Source organism: Rhinolophus ferrumequinum, chromosome X, assembly GCF_004115265.2.
Source record: "Rhinolophus ferrumequinum isolate MPI-CBG mRhiFer1 chromosome X, mRhiFer1_v1.p, whole genome shotgun sequence".
NCBI lineage: Eukaryota > Metazoa > Chordata > Mammalia > Chiroptera > Rhinolophidae > Rhinolophus > Rhinolophus ferrumequinum.
This window is the reverse complement of record NC_046284.1, coordinates 25,585,558-25,607,759: the sequence shown is the minus strand read 5'-3', so window position 1 is coordinate 25,607,759 and position 22,202 is coordinate 25,585,558. Positions and strand designations below refer to the sequence as shown.

General features: G+C 37.2%; 1 protein-coding gene across 1 annotated transcript in view; it reads right to left on the bottom strand.

Moving 5' to 3' along the window:
- LOC117021709 (fibrous sheath-interacting protein 2-like) overlaps nucleotides 1–19,919 on the bottom strand; it is a 32,621-nt gene extending 12,702 nt beyond the window's left edge. Inside the window, exons 1-5 of the mRNA XM_033105015.1 lie at nucleotides 19,680–19,919; nucleotides 19,166–19,291; nucleotides 14,433–14,572; nucleotides 13,210–13,351; nucleotides 12,394–12,501 (exon numbers count right to left, since the gene is read on the bottom strand). Coding sequence (XP_032960906.1) covers nucleotides 12,394–12,501; nucleotides 13,210–13,351; nucleotides 14,433–14,572; nucleotides 19,166–19,291; nucleotides 19,680–19,778 — 615 coding nt within the window. The 5' untranslated portion in view covers nucleotides 19,779–19,919. The remainder of the gene's footprint in view (nucleotides 1–12,393; nucleotides 12,502–13,209; nucleotides 13,352–14,432; nucleotides 14,573–19,165; nucleotides 19,292–19,679) is intronic.
- Between the last annotated feature and the right edge of the window lie 2,283 nt (nucleotides 19,920–22,202).

Sequence of the window (22,202 nt, the reverse complement as noted above, 5' to 3'; positions counted from 1 at the left end):
GTGCAGTGGTTAGAGCACAGTGCTCATAACACCAAGGTTGCTGGTTCGATTCCCACATGGGCCAGTGATCTGCACCCTCCACAACTAGATTGAAAATAACAACTTGACATGGAGCTGATGGGTCCTGGACAAACAAACTATTCCCCAATAAAAAAAAAAAATTTGTACCGTACTATGTTTAAAAATGAATGCTAAAATTCCTTTATAATACAAAAACAAGTACTTAAATGTAAACAAATACATATTTGAATTAAAAAATTAAAACGAAAATGGAACTACCCTATGATCCAGTAATTCCACTCCTATGTATCTATCTGGAGAATCCAAAACTCCAATTCAAAAATCTTTATGCACTCCTATGTTTATTGCAGCACTATACACAATAGCTAAGACATGGAAACAACCAAAATGCCCATCGGTAGATGACTGGATTAAGAAACTGTGGTACATTTATACAATGGAGTATTACGCAGCCATAAAGAAGAAAGAAATCTTACCATTTGCAACAACATGGATGGACCTAGAGAACATTATGTCAAGTGAAATAAGTCAGACAGAGAAAGATAAGTACCATATGATCTCACTTATATGCGGAATCTAAAGAAAAGAATAAGTGAATGAACTAATCAGAAACAGTTTTGGAGACAAAGAGGAAAAACTGAGGGTTGCTAGATGGGCGGGGGGGGTGGGGGTAAGGGGGAAGGTGAAGGGATTATAAAACAATCAGTAACCATAAGATGGCCATGGGGTTTTGAAAATTAATCTGGGGAACGTAATCTAGTGGTTACCAGAGAGGTAGGGGGTTAGGGGGTGGGAGATGAGCGTAAGGGGGATCAAATATATGGTGATGGAAGGAGAACTGACTCTGGGTGGTGAACACACAATGTAATTTATAGATGATGTGATACAGAATTGTACACCTGAAATCTATGTAATTTTACTAACAATCGTCACCCCAATAAATTAAAAAAAAAAAAGATGAGAAAGTGAAAAAAAAAATTAAAACGAAAGATTTTTTCCCCCCTGAAAGTTTGGGCCAAAAACATGGGTGTGCATTATACACAGGAGCACATTATACACAGCAAAATATGGTAGCTAAAGTAATGACAAAAGGTGGCGTGAGGTGACATTTCTCTTGAAATCTCCCCTGGAATTTACAACAAATTGAACAGCTGTAATTCCACAAAGGACTCCCTATGCAGCAGACAGGCAAGACTAAGAGACAAGCAATTGAAATCATCTAAAGGTGGGCAAATTGGGTGAGTTGGGGAGGAGGGAAGGGTGAAGGGTGGAGAGGCCAGCTGCACTGGCCACAGAACATAGACCGAGCTTGGAGCTTTGAGCTCCCTGCATTCCAGAGCTACCACAGTCACCGGACAGGGAAGAATGCAGACTGCTGGTGCTCCCCTTATGGCCCACAGTCCCGCCTGAGGTATCAGAATATAACACTGCTGAACCCAACGCTCATGGTAGAGACCTCGGAGCAAAGACTGAGGGAAGCAGGATGAAAACGGCGGTTTAAGTCCTCACTGCCAAGCAGAGGATGGAAGGCATAGGCACTGAGCCTAGCCAACCCCCCCTTACCCTCCCACAGCTCACCCCACTCTACCCCCACCCTCCCAGGGCAGTGTCAGATAAAAAGAACAGAATATTTGCAGTTCTGAGAACTGAGGCCCCCAGCCACAGACTTACAGCCCAACTAGTTCTGGCAAAGGGGAGGGAACCTTGGGTGCAGGACTAGCTGTACAGGTGGTCGCAGCCATTGCTGTGGCCACCTCTCATAACCCACCCCAACCCTGTCCCCACCTATCTGGGCGGATCCCTGTAGGAGTAAATACAGCTGCTGAAACACACAGGGCCTGAGACTGGTACAGGTAGAGCTTTGGAAATTCAGAAGCTCTCCACATCCTCTTAAGGAGGCAGTACCCTGAGACCCAGGCGACCTGATCACAGAGAAGAAGCCCACTTTCCAGGGAACCCCCACCCCCGTGCATTGTGTGAGAAGCTGGAACAGTACAGAGAGAATATAGCACTACAGCATGAGAGAGAATAAAGGCCTGCAGTTGGAGAGAAAATAAAACATTCTACAAACACCTACTGGAAAGCAAAAGAAAGACCACTTCCTATCAAGCTGTTGCAGAACCCACTCCTGCAGATGCCTAGGAAGAGCAATAATAATTCATTAATTGCCATGAATAACCAAGATAACAAGGCAACTCAGAAAGAAAATGAAGTGTCTCCAGAAAATGAACTTGGGAACATGGAAATATGTGACTTAAATGATAGAGAATTCAAGATTGCAGTTCTGAAAAACCTCGACGAGATGCAAGAAAACACAGACAGGCAGTTTAATGAACTCAGAAACACAATCAAAGAACAAAATGAATATTTTACCAAAGAGATTAAAATTTTAAAAAAGAACCAAATAGAATTTCTGGAGATTAAGAACTCAATAGAAGAAATGAAGAATGAAATAGCCAGCTTAGGTAGTAGAGTTGACCAGATGGAGGAAAGAATCAGTGACATCGAAGATAGCAACCTGGAAATGACACAGATGGAAGAAGAAAGAGACTTGAGACTTAAAAGAAATGAAAGAACTCTACAAGAACTTTCTGACTCCATCAGAAAGAGCAATATAAGAATAATGGGCATACTAGAAGGAGAAGAAAGAGAGAAGGGAACAGACAGTATATTCAAACAAATAGTCGATGAGAACTTCCCAAACTTGTGGAAAGAACTGAATCTTCAAATCCAAGAAGCAAATAGAACACTAATTACCTCAACTCCAACAGGTCTTCTCCAAGGCACATTGTATTGAGGCTGTCAAAAATTAACAACAAAGAAAGAATCCTCAAGGCAGCCAAGGAAAAGAAAATGATAACCTACAAAGAAAAGCCTATTAGATTTTTCAGCAGAAATTCTACAAGCCAGAAGGGAGTGGAATCAGATATTCAAACTATTGAAAGAGAAATTATGAGCCAAGAATAATATATCCAGCAAAGATACTCTTTAGATTTGAAGGAGGAATAAAGACCTTTCCAGACATACAGAAGATGAGGGAATTTTCTAATACATGACCTGCACTACAAGAAATATGGAAGGAGGCTATTCAACCTGAAATAAAAAAGGCAAAAGAATACAAAACCATGAGTAGTATTACGAACAGACACACAGAAGCAGGAAATAGCAACCCCCTACACCAAATAAGACACTATACACTTAAACATAACATACAGGGTGAAGAAGAAAAAAAACACTCAAATAAAAAAATATAAGAAAAAAGACAAGTTACTATTGCAGTGCAGAAATCAAGTCATGGCATAAATAGGGAAATTTCTGACAACAAAAACATGAAAGGAGAGAGAATAAAGGTCTGAATCGGCACCAGGGAATGGAGAAAGGAAGCATGCTGAAGAAAATGGATTACTCTAAATATGAAACTTTCTTTTACATAAACTTAATGGAAACCACTCAAAAAAAAAATCCAGAACTGAAATATGTAACATAAAAAAGAAGAAACAGAGGGAAAAATCATAGAATACCACCATACCGAAATAACAGAAAACAACAAGAAGGAAAAGAAACAATGGAGATACCATCCTACCAGAAAACCAGGGATAGAATGATAGGAAATCCTCACATTATCAAGAATCATTCTAAATGTAAATGGACTGAACTCACCAATAAAAAGGCACAGAGTAGTAGATTGGATCAAAAAACTAAACCCAACCATATGTTACCTCCAAGAAACACATCTTAGCTACAAGGACATACATGGATTCAAAGTGAAAGGGTGGAAATAGACACTCTAAGCAAATGGTATTGAGAGAAAAGCAGGTGTATCTATACTGATATCAGATGAAACAGCCTTCAGGATGAAAAAGGTAACAAGAGACAAAGATGGACATTTCATAATGATAAAGGGGACTATACAACAAGAAGAAATAACAGTCATCAATATTTATGTCCCCAAACAGGGAGCACTGAAACACACTAAGCGACTACTAACAGAACTAAAGGGAGAAGTTGACCAAAACACAATTATATTAGGGGTCCTAAAGACGTCATTGGCAACTATGGATAGATCATCCAAAGAGAAAATAAAGAAATATCAGCCCCAAATGACACATTAGATGAAATGGACACAACTGACATTTATAAAGCACTTCATCCTACAACATCAGACTATACATTCTTTTCTAGTGTACATGGAACATTTTCAAGGATAGACCACATATTGGGACATAAAACTACCCTCAGCAATTTAAGAAGATTGAAAACGGCACTCATACCAAGCATATTCTCTGATCATGAGGTTGTGAAATAAGATATCAACAGCTAAAACAAAGTGGGAAAAAACCACAAATAAGTGGAAGTTAAACAACATACTTTTAAGAACGACTGGGTCAAGAAGAAATAAGAGAGATCAAATGATATATAGAAACAAATGAGAATAAATATACATCCTAGCAAAATTTTTTGGATGTAGCGAAAGCAGTTTTAAGAGGGAAATTTATATCATTGCAGGCCTATCTCAAGAAAATCCCAGATAAAGAACCTCACATTACACTTTCAATAACCAGAAAAAGAAGAACAAATGAAATCCAAAGTCAGCAGGAGGAAGGAAATAAAAGTAAAATCAGAGCAGTACTAAATGAAATAGAGAAGAAAAAGACAATAGAAAAAATTAATGTGACAAAGAGCTGGTTCTTTGAAAAGATTAATAAAATTGACAAACTCTTGGCTAGATTAAGACAAAAAGAGAAAAGACACTAATAAACAAAATCGGAAATGAAAGAGGGGAATTCACCATGGATGCCACAGAAATCATCCAAGAATACTATGAAGGATTACATGCCACCAAGTTCAATAACCTAGAAGAAATGGACATGTTCTTAGAAACATACAGCCTTCCTAGGCTGAATCACGAAGAATTGGAAAATCTAAATAGACTGATCCACAGTAAGGAAATTGAATCAGTCATTTGAAACCTTCCCAAAAGCAAAAGTCCGGGACCAGATGGCTTCACTAGTGAATTCTACCAAACATTCAAAGAGGATCTAATACCTGACCTACTCAAACTCTTCCAAAAAAGAGTATCACACTGGAGGTATCACACTCCCTGACTTCAGCTTGTACTGGTAAGGTCATCCTGGTAAGGATAACACAAAACAAGAAAAATTACAGACCAATATCTGATGAATACAGATGCAAAAATCCTAAACAAAATTCTAGCAAATCGAATGCAACAATGCATTAAAAAGATTACTCATCACGACCAAGTGGTGTTCATCCCACGGGCACAAGGATGGTTCAACACATGCAAATTGATCAATGTGATACACCAAATGAACAAACTAAAGGACAAAAAGTATATGATTGTATCAATAGATGTAGAAAAAGCGTTTGACAACAGACAACATCCATTTATGATTAAAACACTGAATAAAATGGGTATAGAACGAAAACACCTTAGCATAATAAAGGTCACATGTGACATACTCTCAGCTAATATAATAATTAACGGTGAAAAGCTGAAGCCCTTTAATCTACTTTCAGGAACACTACATTCAGGAACATGATGTCCCCTATCACCCCTGAATTTCAACATAGTATTGGAAGTCCTAGCCAGAGCAATCAGGCAAGAGAGAGAAATAAAAGGCATCCAATTTGGGAATGAAGAAGTTAAATTACTTCTTCATTCAAAGTAAAAGAAGTTACTTTTTGCAGATGACATGATGTGCTATATATAGAAAACCCTAAAGACTCCACCAAAAAGCTATTAGAATCAATAAACGAATACAGTCAAGTTGTCGGCTACAAAATCAACATACAAAAGTCCATGGCATTCCTATACACTAACAATGAAATCTCAGAAAAAGAAATTAAAAAAAAATTCCTTTTGCAATTGCGACAAAAAGAATAAAATAACTAGGAGTAAACTTAACCAAGTATGTGAAAGATCTATATACTGAAAACTATAAGACATTTTTAAAACAAATTGAAGAAGACACAAAGAAATGGAAAGACATTGCGTGTTCATGGATTGGAAGAATCAACACAGTTAAAATGGCCATATTACCCAAAGCAATATACAGATTTACTGCAACCCCCACCAAAATCCCAATGCCATGTTTTAAAGAAATAGAGGGAAAAAATCGTCAGATTTGTATGGAACCACGAAAGACTCCAAATAGCCAAAGCAATCCTAAGAAAAAAAGAACAATGCTGGAGGTATCACACTCCCTGACTTCAGCTTGTACTACAGGGAAACAAGAATCAAAACAGTGTGGTATGGTAAAAAAACAGACACACAGACCAGTGCAATACAACTGACAACCCAGAAATAAACCCACATAAATATGGACAGATAATTTTTGACAAGGAAGCAAAAAACATACAATGGAGAAAAGACAGCCTCTTCAATAAATGGAGCTTGGAGAATTGGATAGCCACCTGCCAAAGAATGAAACTAGACTGCTATCTGTCACCACATACCAAAATTAACTCAAAATGGATGAAAGACCTAAGCATAAAACCTGAAAAAATAAACTGCATAGAAGAAAACATAGGTACTAAACTTATGGACCTTTGGTTCAAAAAGCATTTTATAAATTTGACTTCAAAGGCAAGGGAAGTAAAAGCTAAAATAAATGAATGGGACTATATCAAACTAAAAAGCTTCTGCACAGCAAAAGAAACCATCGATAAAATAAAGAGGCAACCAACTGAATGGGAGAAGATTTTCGCAAACAACACCTCCGAGAAGGCACTAATATCCCGAATATATAAGGAACTCATAGAACTCAACAACAAAAAAGACAAACAATCTATTTAAAAAATGGGCAGAGGACCTGAATAGACATTTCTCAAAAGAGGACATACAGATGGCCAATAGACATATTAAAAAATGCTCAACATCACCAATCATCAGAGAAATGTGAATAAAATCCACAATGAGACATCACCTCACCCCAGTAAGAATGGCTATCATCAACAAGAAAAATAGTAACAAGTGTTGGAGAGGCTGTGGAGAAAAAGGAACCCTCATACTCAGTTGGTGGGAATGCAGATTGGTGCAGCCACTATGGAAAGCATTGTGGAAGTTCCTCAAAAAGTTAAGAATAGAATTACCATATGCCCCAGCAATCCCTCTCCTGGGTATCAACCCATAAAATCTGAAAACATTTATCTGTAAAGATATAGGTGCTCCGATTTTCATTGCAGCTTTATTTATGGTGGCCAAGAGATGGAAACAACGAAAGTATCCTTCGATAGGTGATTGGATAAAGAAGATGTGGTATATATACACAATGGAATACTATTCTGCCATAAGAAAAGGTTAAATAATACCATTTGTGACAACATGGATGAATCTTGAGATTGTTATATTAAGTGAAATCAGACAGTAGAAGTAGAGAACCATATGTTTTCATTGATACGTGATATATGAAACTGAAAACAAAAGAACAAGACAAACAAATGAAGAAACAAAAATTCATAGACACAGACAATAGTTTAGTGGTTACCAGAGGGTAACGGGGGAGGTGGGTGGTAGATGAGGGTAAAGGGAATCAAATATATGGTGATGGAAAGAGAACTGACTCGGTGATGAACACACAATGTGATACACAGATGATGTATTATAGAATTGTGTACCTGAATTCTATGTTATTTTACTAACAATTTTCACCCCAGTAAACTATTAAAAAAAAAAAACATGTAAGAGAAGAAAGCAGGTATCAAGAAGAACTGATAAGTACTTTGGCAGATGATTAAGAGGTAATGACTTGGGAGTAATGTCCAACAGTTTAGACCCATAGATCTTGTGCCGAAGGAATTACTTTAATATAAATGAAGACTACTAAGTAAACACTTATATAATTTTAAGAACCTAGCGAGAAAAGGACAATTTAGCACTGAAAAGGACCTTCATCTCGTCAAGAAACTACAGACCAGGGAGAGTCCATGACTATGACAATCTCAGTATTTGAGACAAAAATGTACCTATTAATGTATTCACCAGTTTATTTCACGTATTTCATTATGCTAAGTGAAATAAGTCAGACAGAAAAAGTCGAAAACCATATGACTGCACTCATATGTGGGATACAAAATTGAAGGCAACAAAAGAAGAAGACAAACAAATAAAGAAACAAAAACTCATAGACACAGACAACAGTTTAGTGGTTACCAGAGGGTAAGGGGGGAGGGTGGTGGTAGAAGAGGGTAAAGGGGGCCAAATGTATGGTGATGGAAGGAGAACTGAGTCTGGGTGGTGAACACACATTGCAATATATGGATGATGTAATACAGAATTGTACACTTGAAACCTATTGTAGTTTTGTTGATCATTGTCACTCCAACGTATTTTAATAAAAACTAAATAAATCTAAAAAATAATGTATTCACCATCTCTGAGACTTAGTTCAATGGGTTGGAAAACAATATTAAGGAGAACATGTTCTTATGCTTATGCTTCAGGTAGTTTGACTCTATAGAACTTTGGTCAGTTTCAAGCCACAGGCTACATTCCTAGTGTGAGTGTACACCATCAGTGCAAGAGGCTCATTTATACTGAGGGGCTTTGATATTAAATGAGAACATGGGGCTGGATCAATGTAACTCAATCTCCTGGGAAGACCATCCCTATGCCTTCATGTCCTAAGATCAATAAACAGAACTACTTTTTCAATAATTGCATTGTACTAAAGACAAGTGTTTGGCGTTTCAAGTCCCCATCATTTAAGTATATTTGGATTCCAAATGTGGAACTTCAGAGAAACGAGTTCATAAAAATAGCAACATGAAGACGACTTGGTTTAGAAACTTGGCCTATCTTTAGGATGTAAGAGTCTGAGTAGGATGTAAGAGTATGAGTCACTGGGACAGTGTTGTGTAAGTGAAGTAAGAAATGAACAAACTCTAAAGAGCTTGCAGTCTAATATTTGTCACTAAATAAAACAATGAGCATTTCAAGGTTGGTTGCTAAATACAAACAATACACTGTGGAACCTTAAGTTTGAGGATTTCAATTTCCAATAGAGGCTGGTTTAGCTGATATTCCAACTGGCCCTTTTGGATCCACATAGTACTATGATAATGTATATTCATGAAAAAGAACTGTGGGGATTATATTTCTTCCGAGTTTCCAAATGAGGACTACAATTCCAATCAGTCCTGTTTGCTGGTAAGGGTAGTTCCATGTATTCCTGTTCTATAAGAAATGGCAGTTCTGTTTGACCGGGTAATGGAAACTAGCCTGCCACCTTTACACTGAGCCACACTGCTGATGGAGTAAGTCCTAGGAAAGCAGAAAAACTGTATTGGATAAATCAGAGTGTCTGATTCTACTGGTCTGGGTAAGAGAAAATTGACCATATTTTACAAATGTATTCCCATAGACCAACCTTAGGAAGGAAATCACAGGACAACCAGGTCTCACTACTCATTTCTTTTTACCATTGTCTTTTGCACTTACCTCTAACATCTTTTTATTCAGTTGTCCAGCCTTATCCAGTGAGACACGTCTTTCTTTCTCTTTCCTAAATCAGGCGAGTCTGTTGAATAACTCTCCCCACTTATTGACACTTTTCTCAGTTCTTCGATGCTATGTCCAGTTTTAGCTAAACACTCCATCTTCATTTTCTCAAGAGATTGTGTTTTTATAGAAATGACTCCTAAGTGTTCAGCAACAATGTCTGGATTGATGTTGATTGGTTGTTTTCCATGGTGAGGAATTATTTTAATCAAATGCTCCTCTTCACTTAAATCTTGAAGGAATTGTTTTTGCCATAGCTCAGGCTCAATTTTAACAGCATGCTCTTGTGCCTTTTCAACAATTCGACCAACATCAGATCGCCAAAAAGATCAATAAGTGAATATTTTGGGCTAATTGTTTCTTTTCTTTTCTTTTTTAAATTAAAGTTTATTGGGGTGACAATTGTTAGTAAAGTTACATAGATTTCAGGTGTACAATTCTGTATTGTATCATCTATAAATCACATTGTGTGTTCACCACCCAAAGTCAGTTTTCCTTCCATCACCATATATTTGATCCTTTTTACCCCCCACCCCACTTACCTTCTGGTAACCATTAAACTATTGTCTGTGTCTAATTTTTTGTTTCTCATTTGTTTGTCTTGTGTTTTTTTTGTTGTTGTTTTTGGTTTATATACCACATATCAGTGAAATCATATGGTTCTCTGCTTTTTCTGTCTGACTTATTTCGCTTACCATTATACTCTCAAGATCCATCCATGTTGTCACAAATGTTCCTATATCATCTTTTCTTACTGCCGAATAATATTCCATTGTGTATATATACCACAACTTCTTTATCCATTCATCTATTGAAGGACATTTTGGTTGTTTCCATGTCTTGGCCACCATAAACAAAGCTGCAATGAACACTGGAGCACACGTATCTTTATGTGTAGATGTTTTCAAATTTTTTAGGTAGACACCCAGGAGAGGGATTGCTGGGTCATGTGGTAATTGTATTCCTAATTTTTTGAGGAACCTCCACACTGCCTTCCATAGCAGCTGCACCAATCTGCATTTCCACCAACAGTGTATGAGGGTTCCTTTTTCTCCACAGCCTCTCCAACACTTGTTACTATTTGTCTTGTTGATGGTAGCCATTCTGACTCGGGTGAGGTGATACCTCATTGTGGTTTTTATTTGCATTTCTCTGATGATTAGTGATGTTGAGCATTTTTTCATGACATCTCATTTTTAATCTCTCTCTCTCTCTCTCTCTCTTTGTCTCTGTCACCCCTCTCCCAATTGTACTTGATTTGCCTACTGGCTACTGTTTCTCAAATTGTTCTCTCTCACTCTCATATTGCCTCATTTTTATTTTACTTTATCCTACTCATTCATCTTTTTTAAACTTCTTTCTTCTCTGTCTCCCTCCCTCCCTCCACCCCCCTCTTTGTTCCTGTATTTTCCTCTGTCTTTTTCTTGCTCTCTTTCTTTTACTCTCTTTTATTTGCCTGTTTGCCTTTCTTCCTCCGTTTCCATCTCTTGTTTCTTTGCCTTTGTCTTCCTCCTACTCCCTCATCCACTGTTTTCTTACTGATTTCTTCTGTTCAATTTTCTTTCTTTTTCTCTTATTCATTCATTCCTTCTCTTCCTCTCTCGTTCCCATTTCATTAATTTTGTAGAATCTCTTCTTACTACTCCTTCCTTTTTAACCCTTTTGTTCTTACATTTTTTTCTATTTCTTGGTTAGAATATTTTAAATGTGTCTTCCTTTATCTCCTTTAAAAATACTTTTATTCTCATTCCTTTAAAAATACTTTTATTCTCATTCCTTTAAAAATACTTTTATTCTCATTAGGTTGCTCTCTGTTTTGTATAATATTTCCTTAGTGGTCTTTAGTTAATTTTTTTCTTCTATTTTTTGTATATTTTTCTTTCATTGCTTCCCTCATTGTTTCAATCTATTTTTTTTTGTAATGTTTTATTTACTGGCTCCTTCTCTCTCTATATCTATCTATCTATCTATCTATCTATCTATCTATCTATCTATCTATCTATCTATCTATCTATCTTGTTATTTCTTTTGTACTGACTCCTCTTGTTGGCTCCTTTTTAAACCTATAGTACAGGAAGTCTTGTCTACTGAGCCACTTTACAGAAGTGTTTGTTATAATGCATACAATATTGTGTGTGTGTGTGTATTTTACAACTTGAGCTGTAATTGGGAAGTGCCTTGCATAGTGCCTGGCATAAGCTTCTAGGATTTCCCTTTGCAAGGACCTTACAAAGCCACCAATATTTAATATGTAGGTAGGCATCTTCTACTTAGCTACTTTGTGTTTTATTGTCTCTATCTCTCTCACCTTCTGATTCATGTTGTGCTTTGTTTTCAAACATAGTTCCCTCTGGTCCTCCTCTTTTAAGATCATTTCTTTGCATTTTTTTGTAAATGATATGCGATTTTTTTCTCCAGCAGTGCACGTTTCTAAAATATTAAAATATGTTTAGCATAGTTAAAAAATTAATATTAACTTGCCACTCAAAATGCAAAACAGATATTTGAAATTTGATGGTATTTTTGAACGGATCCTTCATTCCAGTCTTGAGATTTCTAAACTCACAATAAGTACAACGCTAGAAATGTAGTAAGGGTAAGTTTACTTTTGTCCAGCATAAAGAAGGCTATATTTCAACAACTAGATCTAATTTAACACATTGCCCAAATTCTGGAGAGTAGTCCCATATCAGACTATCCCTTGAAATCCAGGTTCAGACCAGACTGGGTCACTACATTAATAGTTATCCTCACGAGTTTAGGTCTCTTCTGATAATTCACACCTTAAAATATCAAAATTGGCAGAAGCCTTTCTTCAAACAGCCCAAGTTACTGGTAAAAGCTCATTCTACCTTCTGGTGAGCTTCTTCTCTGACTTTTTGATGTAGTTCCTCAACTCTTGCTTCTCTTTTTACTTCTCCAATCTTGGTCAGAAGTAACATTTCTTTTATCTTCCATTCCTAAGGAGCACCATGTTACCATAGTCAGCAGTGATTCTCTTTCATAATGATGTTTTGGGTATTTTGTCAATAAACAAATTAGATCAAATCAAGGGCCTTACAGAAATTGAGTCAACCATAACAAAAATCTTACACTGACTTTAGAATGGGCTTATCTTACTGCTGTTTATTGGAAAGGTGTTGGTGAATGCAATGGAATGGCAAAACGAAATAAATTATTTTGTTACTGCAAACAATTCAAGCATAAGCCTGGATCCAAAGATGGATTTAAAAAGATGGTTGGCAAGAGGGCTTTCTCTTATGGACTCAAGGGGGTATATTGTATGTAATCTGTTGCCCTTAATTATATTTTGACAGAGAAACTAAACAAATAGCCTTGTCTAAATTTTGAGGAGAATGCAGGCATGATTACTTTTCATAGAGTTAAATTCTAAAACTTTCAGATGAGGTGTGAATGTAATGCAATGGATATTTAATTTGTGGTATCAATCTCACTATGTTAAAAGCTTGTTTATTAAAACAGTGCTAAAACAGTGGTTTATTATTTTTTTAAAAATATTATTTTAATAGCAATTCTTTTTTTTCAGACCTGATAACTTCAGGTAACAAGGTGAGACTGCTAAAAATGTTCATAAATAAAAACAACCATATACAATTTACCCATCAATATTTTTTTCTCATCAATATTTAATATTTGGTGTTTCTCACCTTTTCAATTTGTCTACGTAGACTAAGTTTTCTTCTAATGCAGTCCCGATGATGTCTTTCTTCTTTCTTCATCTGGAGTATGCTCTGATTTTCTGCTATAGGCTCAACCTTGCTTAATTCTCTACTAATCATATTTAAGTATCTAAGTAAAAGTGCAAATATAAGTGAACGTAAATTGAGTATTTCCCTTTTGATGGTATTACCTATTTTGATATTTGTAAATCACCTTCTGGGTTGTTTTTTATTTGTTGAACTACAGAAAATGTAGTTTTTCAGGGAACTTTAAGTGAGCCTGGTCCACCAATTCACCATGCTGTACTCATTTTACCAGACTCTCTGTTATACAAGTCTGTTATTGCAGGTGGGACAATGGCAAAATGTGGAACAGAGTCATTAAAAGCACTTTACACTGAGATTATTCATTACTCAGGAGATTGGGGAACATGCATTTCTAAAGACAGCTAAAATCAACTTAAGAACTGACTTCAAAAACCAAGTAGATTTAAATTTCCTCTAAAAATAAGTGGGTACTGGCCTCTCTGTAATTCCCAAGTCCTTGAACAACCTTTCATGTATACATAAGTCTGCAGAATACTAGTCTGGGACTCTGGTGGATCAGTATGTATTTTGGCATATGAAGTGAATCCATGGAATGTAAGAGCCAGGTGGTGGGGAACTGGCCATCACTCCTAATAAAGGAGAAAGAGAAAGAACTATATAATTCATCACTTTGTCTCCTGGCACCTTGGCCTTTGAATGGTAACATTGAATATGTGTGGGTAATAGTTGAATGAACATACACAGTTGGTTGGGCAACACCACCTGTTTATACTGGCATAGATAAAATTATAGCAACTCTCCCTTTTTGACCTTACAGCGATTTCCTTAAACTTAAATTTGAAACATGCCAAAGACACCTCCACTCTCTCTACCACTATTGTTCTAAGCTCAGGGATTTGTACTTTGAATTTCTTCTTCAAATATCAGCTTGGCTTACCTGTTGAGCTCCTAGTGACTCCAATTACTTAGAAACTCCTTCCTAACCTTGGACCCCAAGGTTCCCAATCCTTGTTATCTCTTAATCACCTTTCCTTTCTCTCCAGGTTGAAGACAACAGGGGGCTAAATAGGATCTAATACTTGTTTTTCATCTTGCTTTCAATTTTTTCTAGTATCTTTACAACTTTCTGGGGTCCACAAAATATGCATTAACTTTGATTGTACCTGTTCCTTATTAATAGTTCCTGGTCTGGAGTTGCTTTTGTACTTTCCCATAACAGCCATTCTTGGAACCGTGCATTTTCATAATTTTCATGGGCTCTCTTGGTTTCATAGAACTTATTTCTTTGCTTTTCAATCATTTTCTAAGAGGAAAAAAAAGAATTAAAGTTTTTACATTGGCCAGAAATAAACCTATCCTTTGATATGACTTCTTATGTTTAGGGCTTGGTAAACTTCCTGTACTTTAAAAATGGTTAATTCTGTTAACTTGCATTTAAGTCTGGTGTGGCTCCATTCTAAATAAGTGAAAAGTTCTCTCTGAAATGAAAGGCAAATGTTATTTTTGTCTTATAGATTTCTAGAGAGTTTATTTAATTTGTTACCTTAATACTTCTAGGTCAGAATGTTATAAGAAAGTGTTCAGAGGACCAAACCTTTCTTCCAAGCTCTATATAAAACTTTCTTACACCTCCTCCCCCCCAAAAAAAAAAACAACAAATTTAAGTATTTGACTTACTTGTTGTCTTGTATAGTTTCTTTCAAAGTCTAATTTTAAACTGGTCAGATAGTGCCTCTACTTATTAAATTATTTCAAGCTGCATACGACCAATAAAAACAAAAGCCAAATATATAAATAGAAAGTTGTAACAATCATAAAACTTTCCAGAGAAGAGAGTAATAAGAACATTCATTTAGTAACAATTTTGAGAGCAAGGGTAATAATAGCACATTTTGTTAACAATTTGGAAGGCAGTATCTCTTTACAATTGCTTTATCTATCTAAATAATATTATTTCAATAATATGATTCACATCATCATCAGGAGTATACTATTCCCAGTGAATCTGTTTAAACACCAGTATAATAATCACGTTTAACCCTCACCCCAGATAATTTATTCTTCCAAGCTGTATTCTGCAAGGTTTTCATTTTGTCTCTAGTCCTCTCAAAGGATATAGGAAATATTCCTTGATGGATATACAGTACCATTATTACTTTTAGAGCCAGAGAAGAGGCACTACAGTATAGCTGGGAGAAAATATATAAATAAATGTGTGTATATCTTTACATACTCAAAACATTTGGTATTTATCTTTTGCTGCTATCAAAATAAAAAAGGTCAAGTGGGGACAATTAGTTTAATTTAGAAACAACAGCTGCCTGATTTCTCTTTACTTAAATACTGAGTAATTCATTGAGATTTCTATTAAGTATTCTGTATTACTCAACTAAAAGTTGATACAGATTCCCAGTGAAGTACAGAAGCAAGTGTCTATCAAGTCCCTAGAGGTTTTTGCTGGTTAACAGGAAGTAGGCTTCAATCCACTTTATTATTGCTGGTTATGTAGCCTCCTTTCTTTAATTTCCTCAGGATATATTTTCGCTCATAGTATGCTTTTAAGTGTGGATCATGAAGGCTTTTATAGCTGGTTTCCAAAAGTCGACAATAAGGATCAGTCAGGTTAAAATCATAAGAAAGTTGATAAAGCTGGAAACATAGATTCAAAAGTATTACATAAAATGAATAAAATCACATTTTTAAACCTCAATTTGTTGAAATGATTATTAGGTTGTTCACTGAAAATAAAACATGCAAGCAGAATCTGGAGTGAGAGCATACAGACAATGGACTTATTTGGGTAAATCTAACTGCCTTTCTCTTCCTCTCTTCTCTACCAGACCTGTCTTTAGGCTGGAGGTGGTAGCCTTGACCTCAGTCCAATTCCTGAACACTGAGGTGTGGCCCTAAGAGTTCCCACAAGGTGAGCAGGAGGCTTCTTATGTGGGCAGAGTGTCAGAAAGGAGGGACACAATAAGGTTCTAGTTTTCTTTTTTCATTTAAAAGCTTCCTTTGTAAGTGTCTGACCACTTGACTGATGCCAGCCTCTTGTCTCTCACAAGGGATCTATATCAGGAAGCTGGATTCTCTGACTACCAATGTTTCCTTAAAAAGGCAAAGAAAGACAGTTCTGGGCAATGATTTAATTTACAGTGAGACTATACAGGAAGCCCATGTCTTTCCTAGAAGAGAAACAATCATCAGTGATGGCAGTTGAAACAATGCTGCAATTATAGTGGATCAATTACTGCTTTTTCTTCTTTTATATGTTGACTTTTGTGACAGGCATGTGTTGACCAAACTTGGGATACTGACCTGTCAAGAAAGAACAAATCCATTTCTTAATACCAGAGTAAACTTTCTAATGCCAATTAAAATAATTGGTTTCCCTGAACTGAAGAGTCACTCTATTATAGCATCACTACCTGCCAGTGAGAGATCATAGGGGAGACTTTTAAAAGTATGCAAATTTTTCTTTTCACTTAACATGCTATCTTTTCTTGAAAGCAAAATGTTTAAGTTAATTGGCAAAGAATTTACTATTAACTTTACAATAAACCAATTTATGTAGTTTGTGAACAGTTGCTACCCAAGTATAGTATACTAACAAGCAATGTAATTGGTAGATTACTTGAGAATAAATTTAGTATCAAAATGTTGAAATATAGGATCAGTTGTCAGGTTTGGATTAATGCATAGCTAAAGATAGGTAGGTTACACTGTTACATTTTGATCTTATTGAAAACAAGACAGTAGAATACAATAATTTTGCTTCCACTTGCATTCAAACAATATAAAGAACTTTAAATTTCCCATTTCCGTAGTGCTCTGCTAAAGTGGTCTGCTGTTCAGAGAGCAGCAAGGTCAGGTAAAGGGGTAGGGCTTTTGAGTCAGGAGATAGTGGTTCTGGTCTGAACCCTGCTGCTATGTACCTGTGACATTAGATAAATCATAGTTTTTCACCTCACAATGTGGTCATCAGGGTAAAATGAGTTTGATTTTTTTTTAAAATGAAAAGTATAAATATAAAGTCTTAATTCTTTGAGGATATCCTGCTAAAAGACAAAGAAGTATCCCACAAAGTTAGTCTTCAGGAGAGCTGAATATAGTGCTTGGTCATGATTAAATGCATCTATTTTGGGGTAATCAATATAATAAAGTGTAGAGAGAACCAGTATAATTAAGCATAGAAAAACCTGGAATTAAGAAGTAGCTAACAAGTAAATAACAGAGGTACAGAATAGAAATACAGCAAATAGTAGATATTTGAGGAAGCAACAAACAGGGCTCCAGTTACAAAGTAAAATGGAGTATTATAAATCTTGTCTTATTAGGGAGACCACTTCATGGACGGTGTAGATACCTGACCACTGCACTGTACACCTGAAGCTGAATAATATTGAATGTCAACTATAATTTTAAAAAAGTGTATATATATATATATATATATATATATATATATATATATATATACACACAGATACACACACAGTCACGGGATGTGGAATACAGCATAGGAAATAGAGTCAATGGAATTGTAACATCTATATAAGATATCAGAGTAGTAGATTGGGGGAGGGGGGTTATCACTTTGTGAGGGGTGTAAATGTCTAACTATTATATAGTTTTGTTCACCTGAAACTAATAAAAACAAAGGAGTGTTATTACTAGTAGTAAAATAGGTTTTGAGTATGTTTTAGGAAAGCTAATTTGTGACTCAATTTCTGTGAGGTTGGCATATATTTAGTAGAACATATTGGTTTTCAAAAGAGAAATTTTTTTCTAGCAATAAAACTTTTAAAAAGTCATATAATATTAGATCAGTATCAGAAATACTGGGGAGTCCCTATTCATCCTTGATGACACCCTAGACAGTGGAAGGGTAAAGATGTCATAATTATTTCTGTAGAAGTTTCTGTTTACTGTAATTAATCAAAGCACACACTCAACCAGAAAGTTCTAAACCTCCTTCAGGCTTGGCCTAAAGCTAAGGACAGTGTGGGGGTGTTAGGCAGAGGACTTAAAATGTGTAACAATCTGAGTGCAGCACAGTGAATCACTAACAGAACTGATTCAGTGCTGAGTGAGATAGTGCAGACCAAGGGCAATGTAAATTCTAAGGAAAGATGAGGTAATTGAGGGTTGTGACACTTGGGAAAGACTTCATATAGTAGCTCTTGAATGAAGAGCTACTCAAATTGAAGGTCAGGAAGAAGAGGAAGAGTGCATGTCAGATTTTGGGAGCCAGATGGACAAAGGCACAGAAGGAGGAATTAGCATGGTACCATATGTGTGGGTGTTAGGTTTCTGAATGATAGGTCTCAAAAACTTTGACTTATAGACAGAGCCATGTCTGCAAGAAAACAACAAAATGTCTGTTGGCCTTCACCTGCAGACAGAGCCAAACTTGTGATAACAGAAAATGCCACAAAACAGCTACTGGCTTACAGGCAGTGAGCATTTTCCATTCAAACAATGCTACCTTGTCAGCACTCCCCCGCCTGGGGACTGCAGTCTCCTTTAGACGCGCAGCCCGGGCTGTAGACATCTTTGCTCAGCCTGGTAAGACTTTTTCTCTCTCTCAAAATAGACTTTCCTAACTTGCCTGACCCTGCACAGTCCTTTATTGGCCTACCTATCAGTGGGTAGGTAGAAAGAACCCAACCTTTCAAAGGTGAGGGTCTGGATTGGAGGTAAGGCTGAATTGGGTGGCTGGGGCATATCACCAGGCCGTCTATCATTCAAGAGAGGTTCAGACACTAAACACTTCAACTCATTTAACTTCATTTGGTATGTGAAACTGAAATTGAGTCAACCAAAACCACAGCAGGGTTTCAAGTTTAATATCAAGTGGAAAAGGGTAAAGAAAATCACTTAAGCACTGTTAAAAGTTTACCTTTTCACTTATATTGGTAGTATAGAATAAATTATTGCTTCCCGGGATAACGGGCAGCTTGACTCCAAGAGGCAGATCCAATAAATGAACTGCTCCGACCTCTGGAATGGGATTTTTTTGCGAACTCTGTGAGATACAATGAGAAAGTTTGCCTTTTTTTCCCTATAACTATTCTTTTAGTTTAGACCAATCTACTCATAGTTCCGTGGGCTAATAATACCTCCAAATAAACCAAAGAATCATACACTCAAGGTTGAAAGTACCTCCCCAACCCTGCCTACAACCCGGAGAACCTTCCAGCTTCCTGCGTTCACCAGCCCTTTTTCTGGGTCCCGCCCATGGCTAGTCCTGACCACAGAAACACCTGGCCCTTCCCCCGCCCTCACGCCCCCGCTCTGCAGCGATCTCCTTTTCTTCTGTCAGCCCGCCCACCTAAGACCCGCCCAGGAGAGAGGGGAGGGAAGGGGAGAGGGGATCAAAGGAGGGGGAGGGGGAGAGGCTGGCCGCCACTCACAATGCCGCACTGCTCCGCGCCTGCAGTTAGGCTGCTGGCGGCCGCCTTAGTGGCAGCGGCTTCAGCAGCTGTATAACAGTTACTGAGGTACAGATCCATGGTCAGCCGTCAGTCCTCAAGGGGCGGGGGCTGGGCAGCAAGGCTTTGTTGTTTTTCCTCTTCACGCACACCTTTACCGCTCTATGCCTTGATCAAGTCTGAGACGCCAGGACGGTGGTCACCCTGGTAAGCGTCCTTCAGGCCACGCCCCTCACTATGCTGCATTCCGGGCTGCACTGCTGACGTTCTGAATTGGCGTCTACCCAATAGTACAGCCCTCTAAGGAGGGGCGGGGGTGGGCTGGGGGGAGAACGGGACTACTCACGTTGCTGCCCGAATCTTCGGCGCATGCGCAGGATCCAGGACTCGAAGTTGAAGAGCTTAAGAGTTGGGAAAATGGTCCAAATGGCCTGGTGTGAGAAGGCCACAGCTGAGATTCCATTTGTCTATGAAACTAACACCCCTCATTTAAACTAAACCAGAATGTATCAAGCCTTGTCAATGCTATGTGGCTGTAATTCTTCTAATTCTTCCTGGCCTCCAAGGAGCTATGATTCTGTTCAACACATGTCCACTAGTAATTCTGCAGTTTGTGCTAGAGCCAGAGGGCTGACTTTTCCACATCTGCCACCTTTATAGATACTGTGATAACCCCCCTTCCCCTTTGCATAGCATCCCCCAGGTCCCATTTAAGACACATTGCCTTTTCCAGGGCTCAATGCTTTCTGTCTTGTCTTGGGCTCTTTATCTCTCTGCCCTCCTCCCCTACTCTTTCTCTCTCTTTCTTCCATTTCTTCCTATCTTATTAGATTAGCCAACATTTATTGAGTGTTTGCTCTATACGAGACACTGCACTGGGTGTGAGGATACAACAGTGAGTAAAAAATAGCCCCTGATGCCTAAGAGCAGGGGTCACTAGACTGTAAATACGTTTAAGGTTGAGAGTGCAGCTGATGTGTCAGGAATTTGTACATTGTCGCCATGATTTTTTTAAGTGCACTTTTATTGTGCTAAGAAACCACATAACATAAAATTTACTACCTTAGACATTTTAAATGTACAGTTCAGTAGTGTTAAGTATGTTCACATTGTACAACAGATATCTAGAAGTTTTTCATCTTGTAAAACTTAAACTCTGTGTCCCTGAAACAACTGCCCTTTCCTTCAGCCCCTGGTCACCACCATTCTACTTTCTGTTTCTGTGTATTTGACTACTTTCGATACCTTGTACAGTGGTATAAGTGGAATCATATAGTATTTCTCTTTTTGTGATTGGCTCATTTCACTTAACATGTTTTCAAAGTGCATTCATGTCGTATATCGTAGAATTTCTTTCTTGTTTAGGGCTCTTAATAATATGTATATAACACTTTTTGTTTATCCATTCCACCATCAAGGACATTTAGGTTGCTTCTACCTTTTGGCTATCATGAATAGTGCTGCTATGGGCATGGGTATGCAGATATGTCTTTGAAAAATTTTGGATATATACCCAACAGTTGGATGTGGTAATTCTATTTTTCATTTTTTTGAGGAATTTACATACTGTTTTCCATAGTGGTCACACCATTTTATAATCTCAGAAACAGCTCACAATTGTTTCAATTTCTCCACATCTACACCAACACTTGTTGTTTTGTTTATTTTTTGGATAGCAGCTCTTCAAGTGGGTGTGAAGTGGTAACTCATTGTGGTTTTGATTTGCATTTCTCTGATGATTAGTGCTATTGAACATCTTTTCATACGCTTGTCGGCCATTTGTTGTCCCCATATTTTTTGTCAACTTCTTTGTTATCTTTTGGCCATTTAGTAACAATACCTACCATTTAAGGAGAACTTATTAATTTCAGATGCTATGCTAAACACTCACCTCATTTATTTCTCACAGCAATCCCATCTATATTTACTTTATCTCTAAAGATGAAGACTTTGTTCCAATGGCGATGGCTAATATGTGATGGAGCAGAGATTTGAATCCAAGTTAACTGACCCCCAAAATTGTATTGTTAATACCCTCCACTGTTACATGCGTTCTTGTTTTAATTCCACATATATGATTATGACTCCTGCATTTAAAACTCTTCCTTGGTGATATACTGTACTGCTAACCAAACATCTCTACATGGATGTCTGACAAGCAACTGAAATCGACATACTCAAAACTCAACTCATGGTTCTCTACTTTTTCTGTCTTATTTCCCTTAGCATTATAATCTCAAGATGCATCTATGTTGTCACAAATGTTCCTATATCATCTTTTCTTAACGCCGAATAGTATTCCATTGTGTATATATACCACAACTTCTTTATCCATTCATCTATCGAAGGACATTTTGGTTGTTTCCATGTCTTGGCCACCATAAACAAAGCTGCAATGAACATTGGAGCACACGTGTCTTTATGTATAAATGTTTTCAGATTTTTTTGGTAGATACCCAGGAGAGGGATTGCTGGGTCATATGGTAATTCTATTTGTAACTTTTT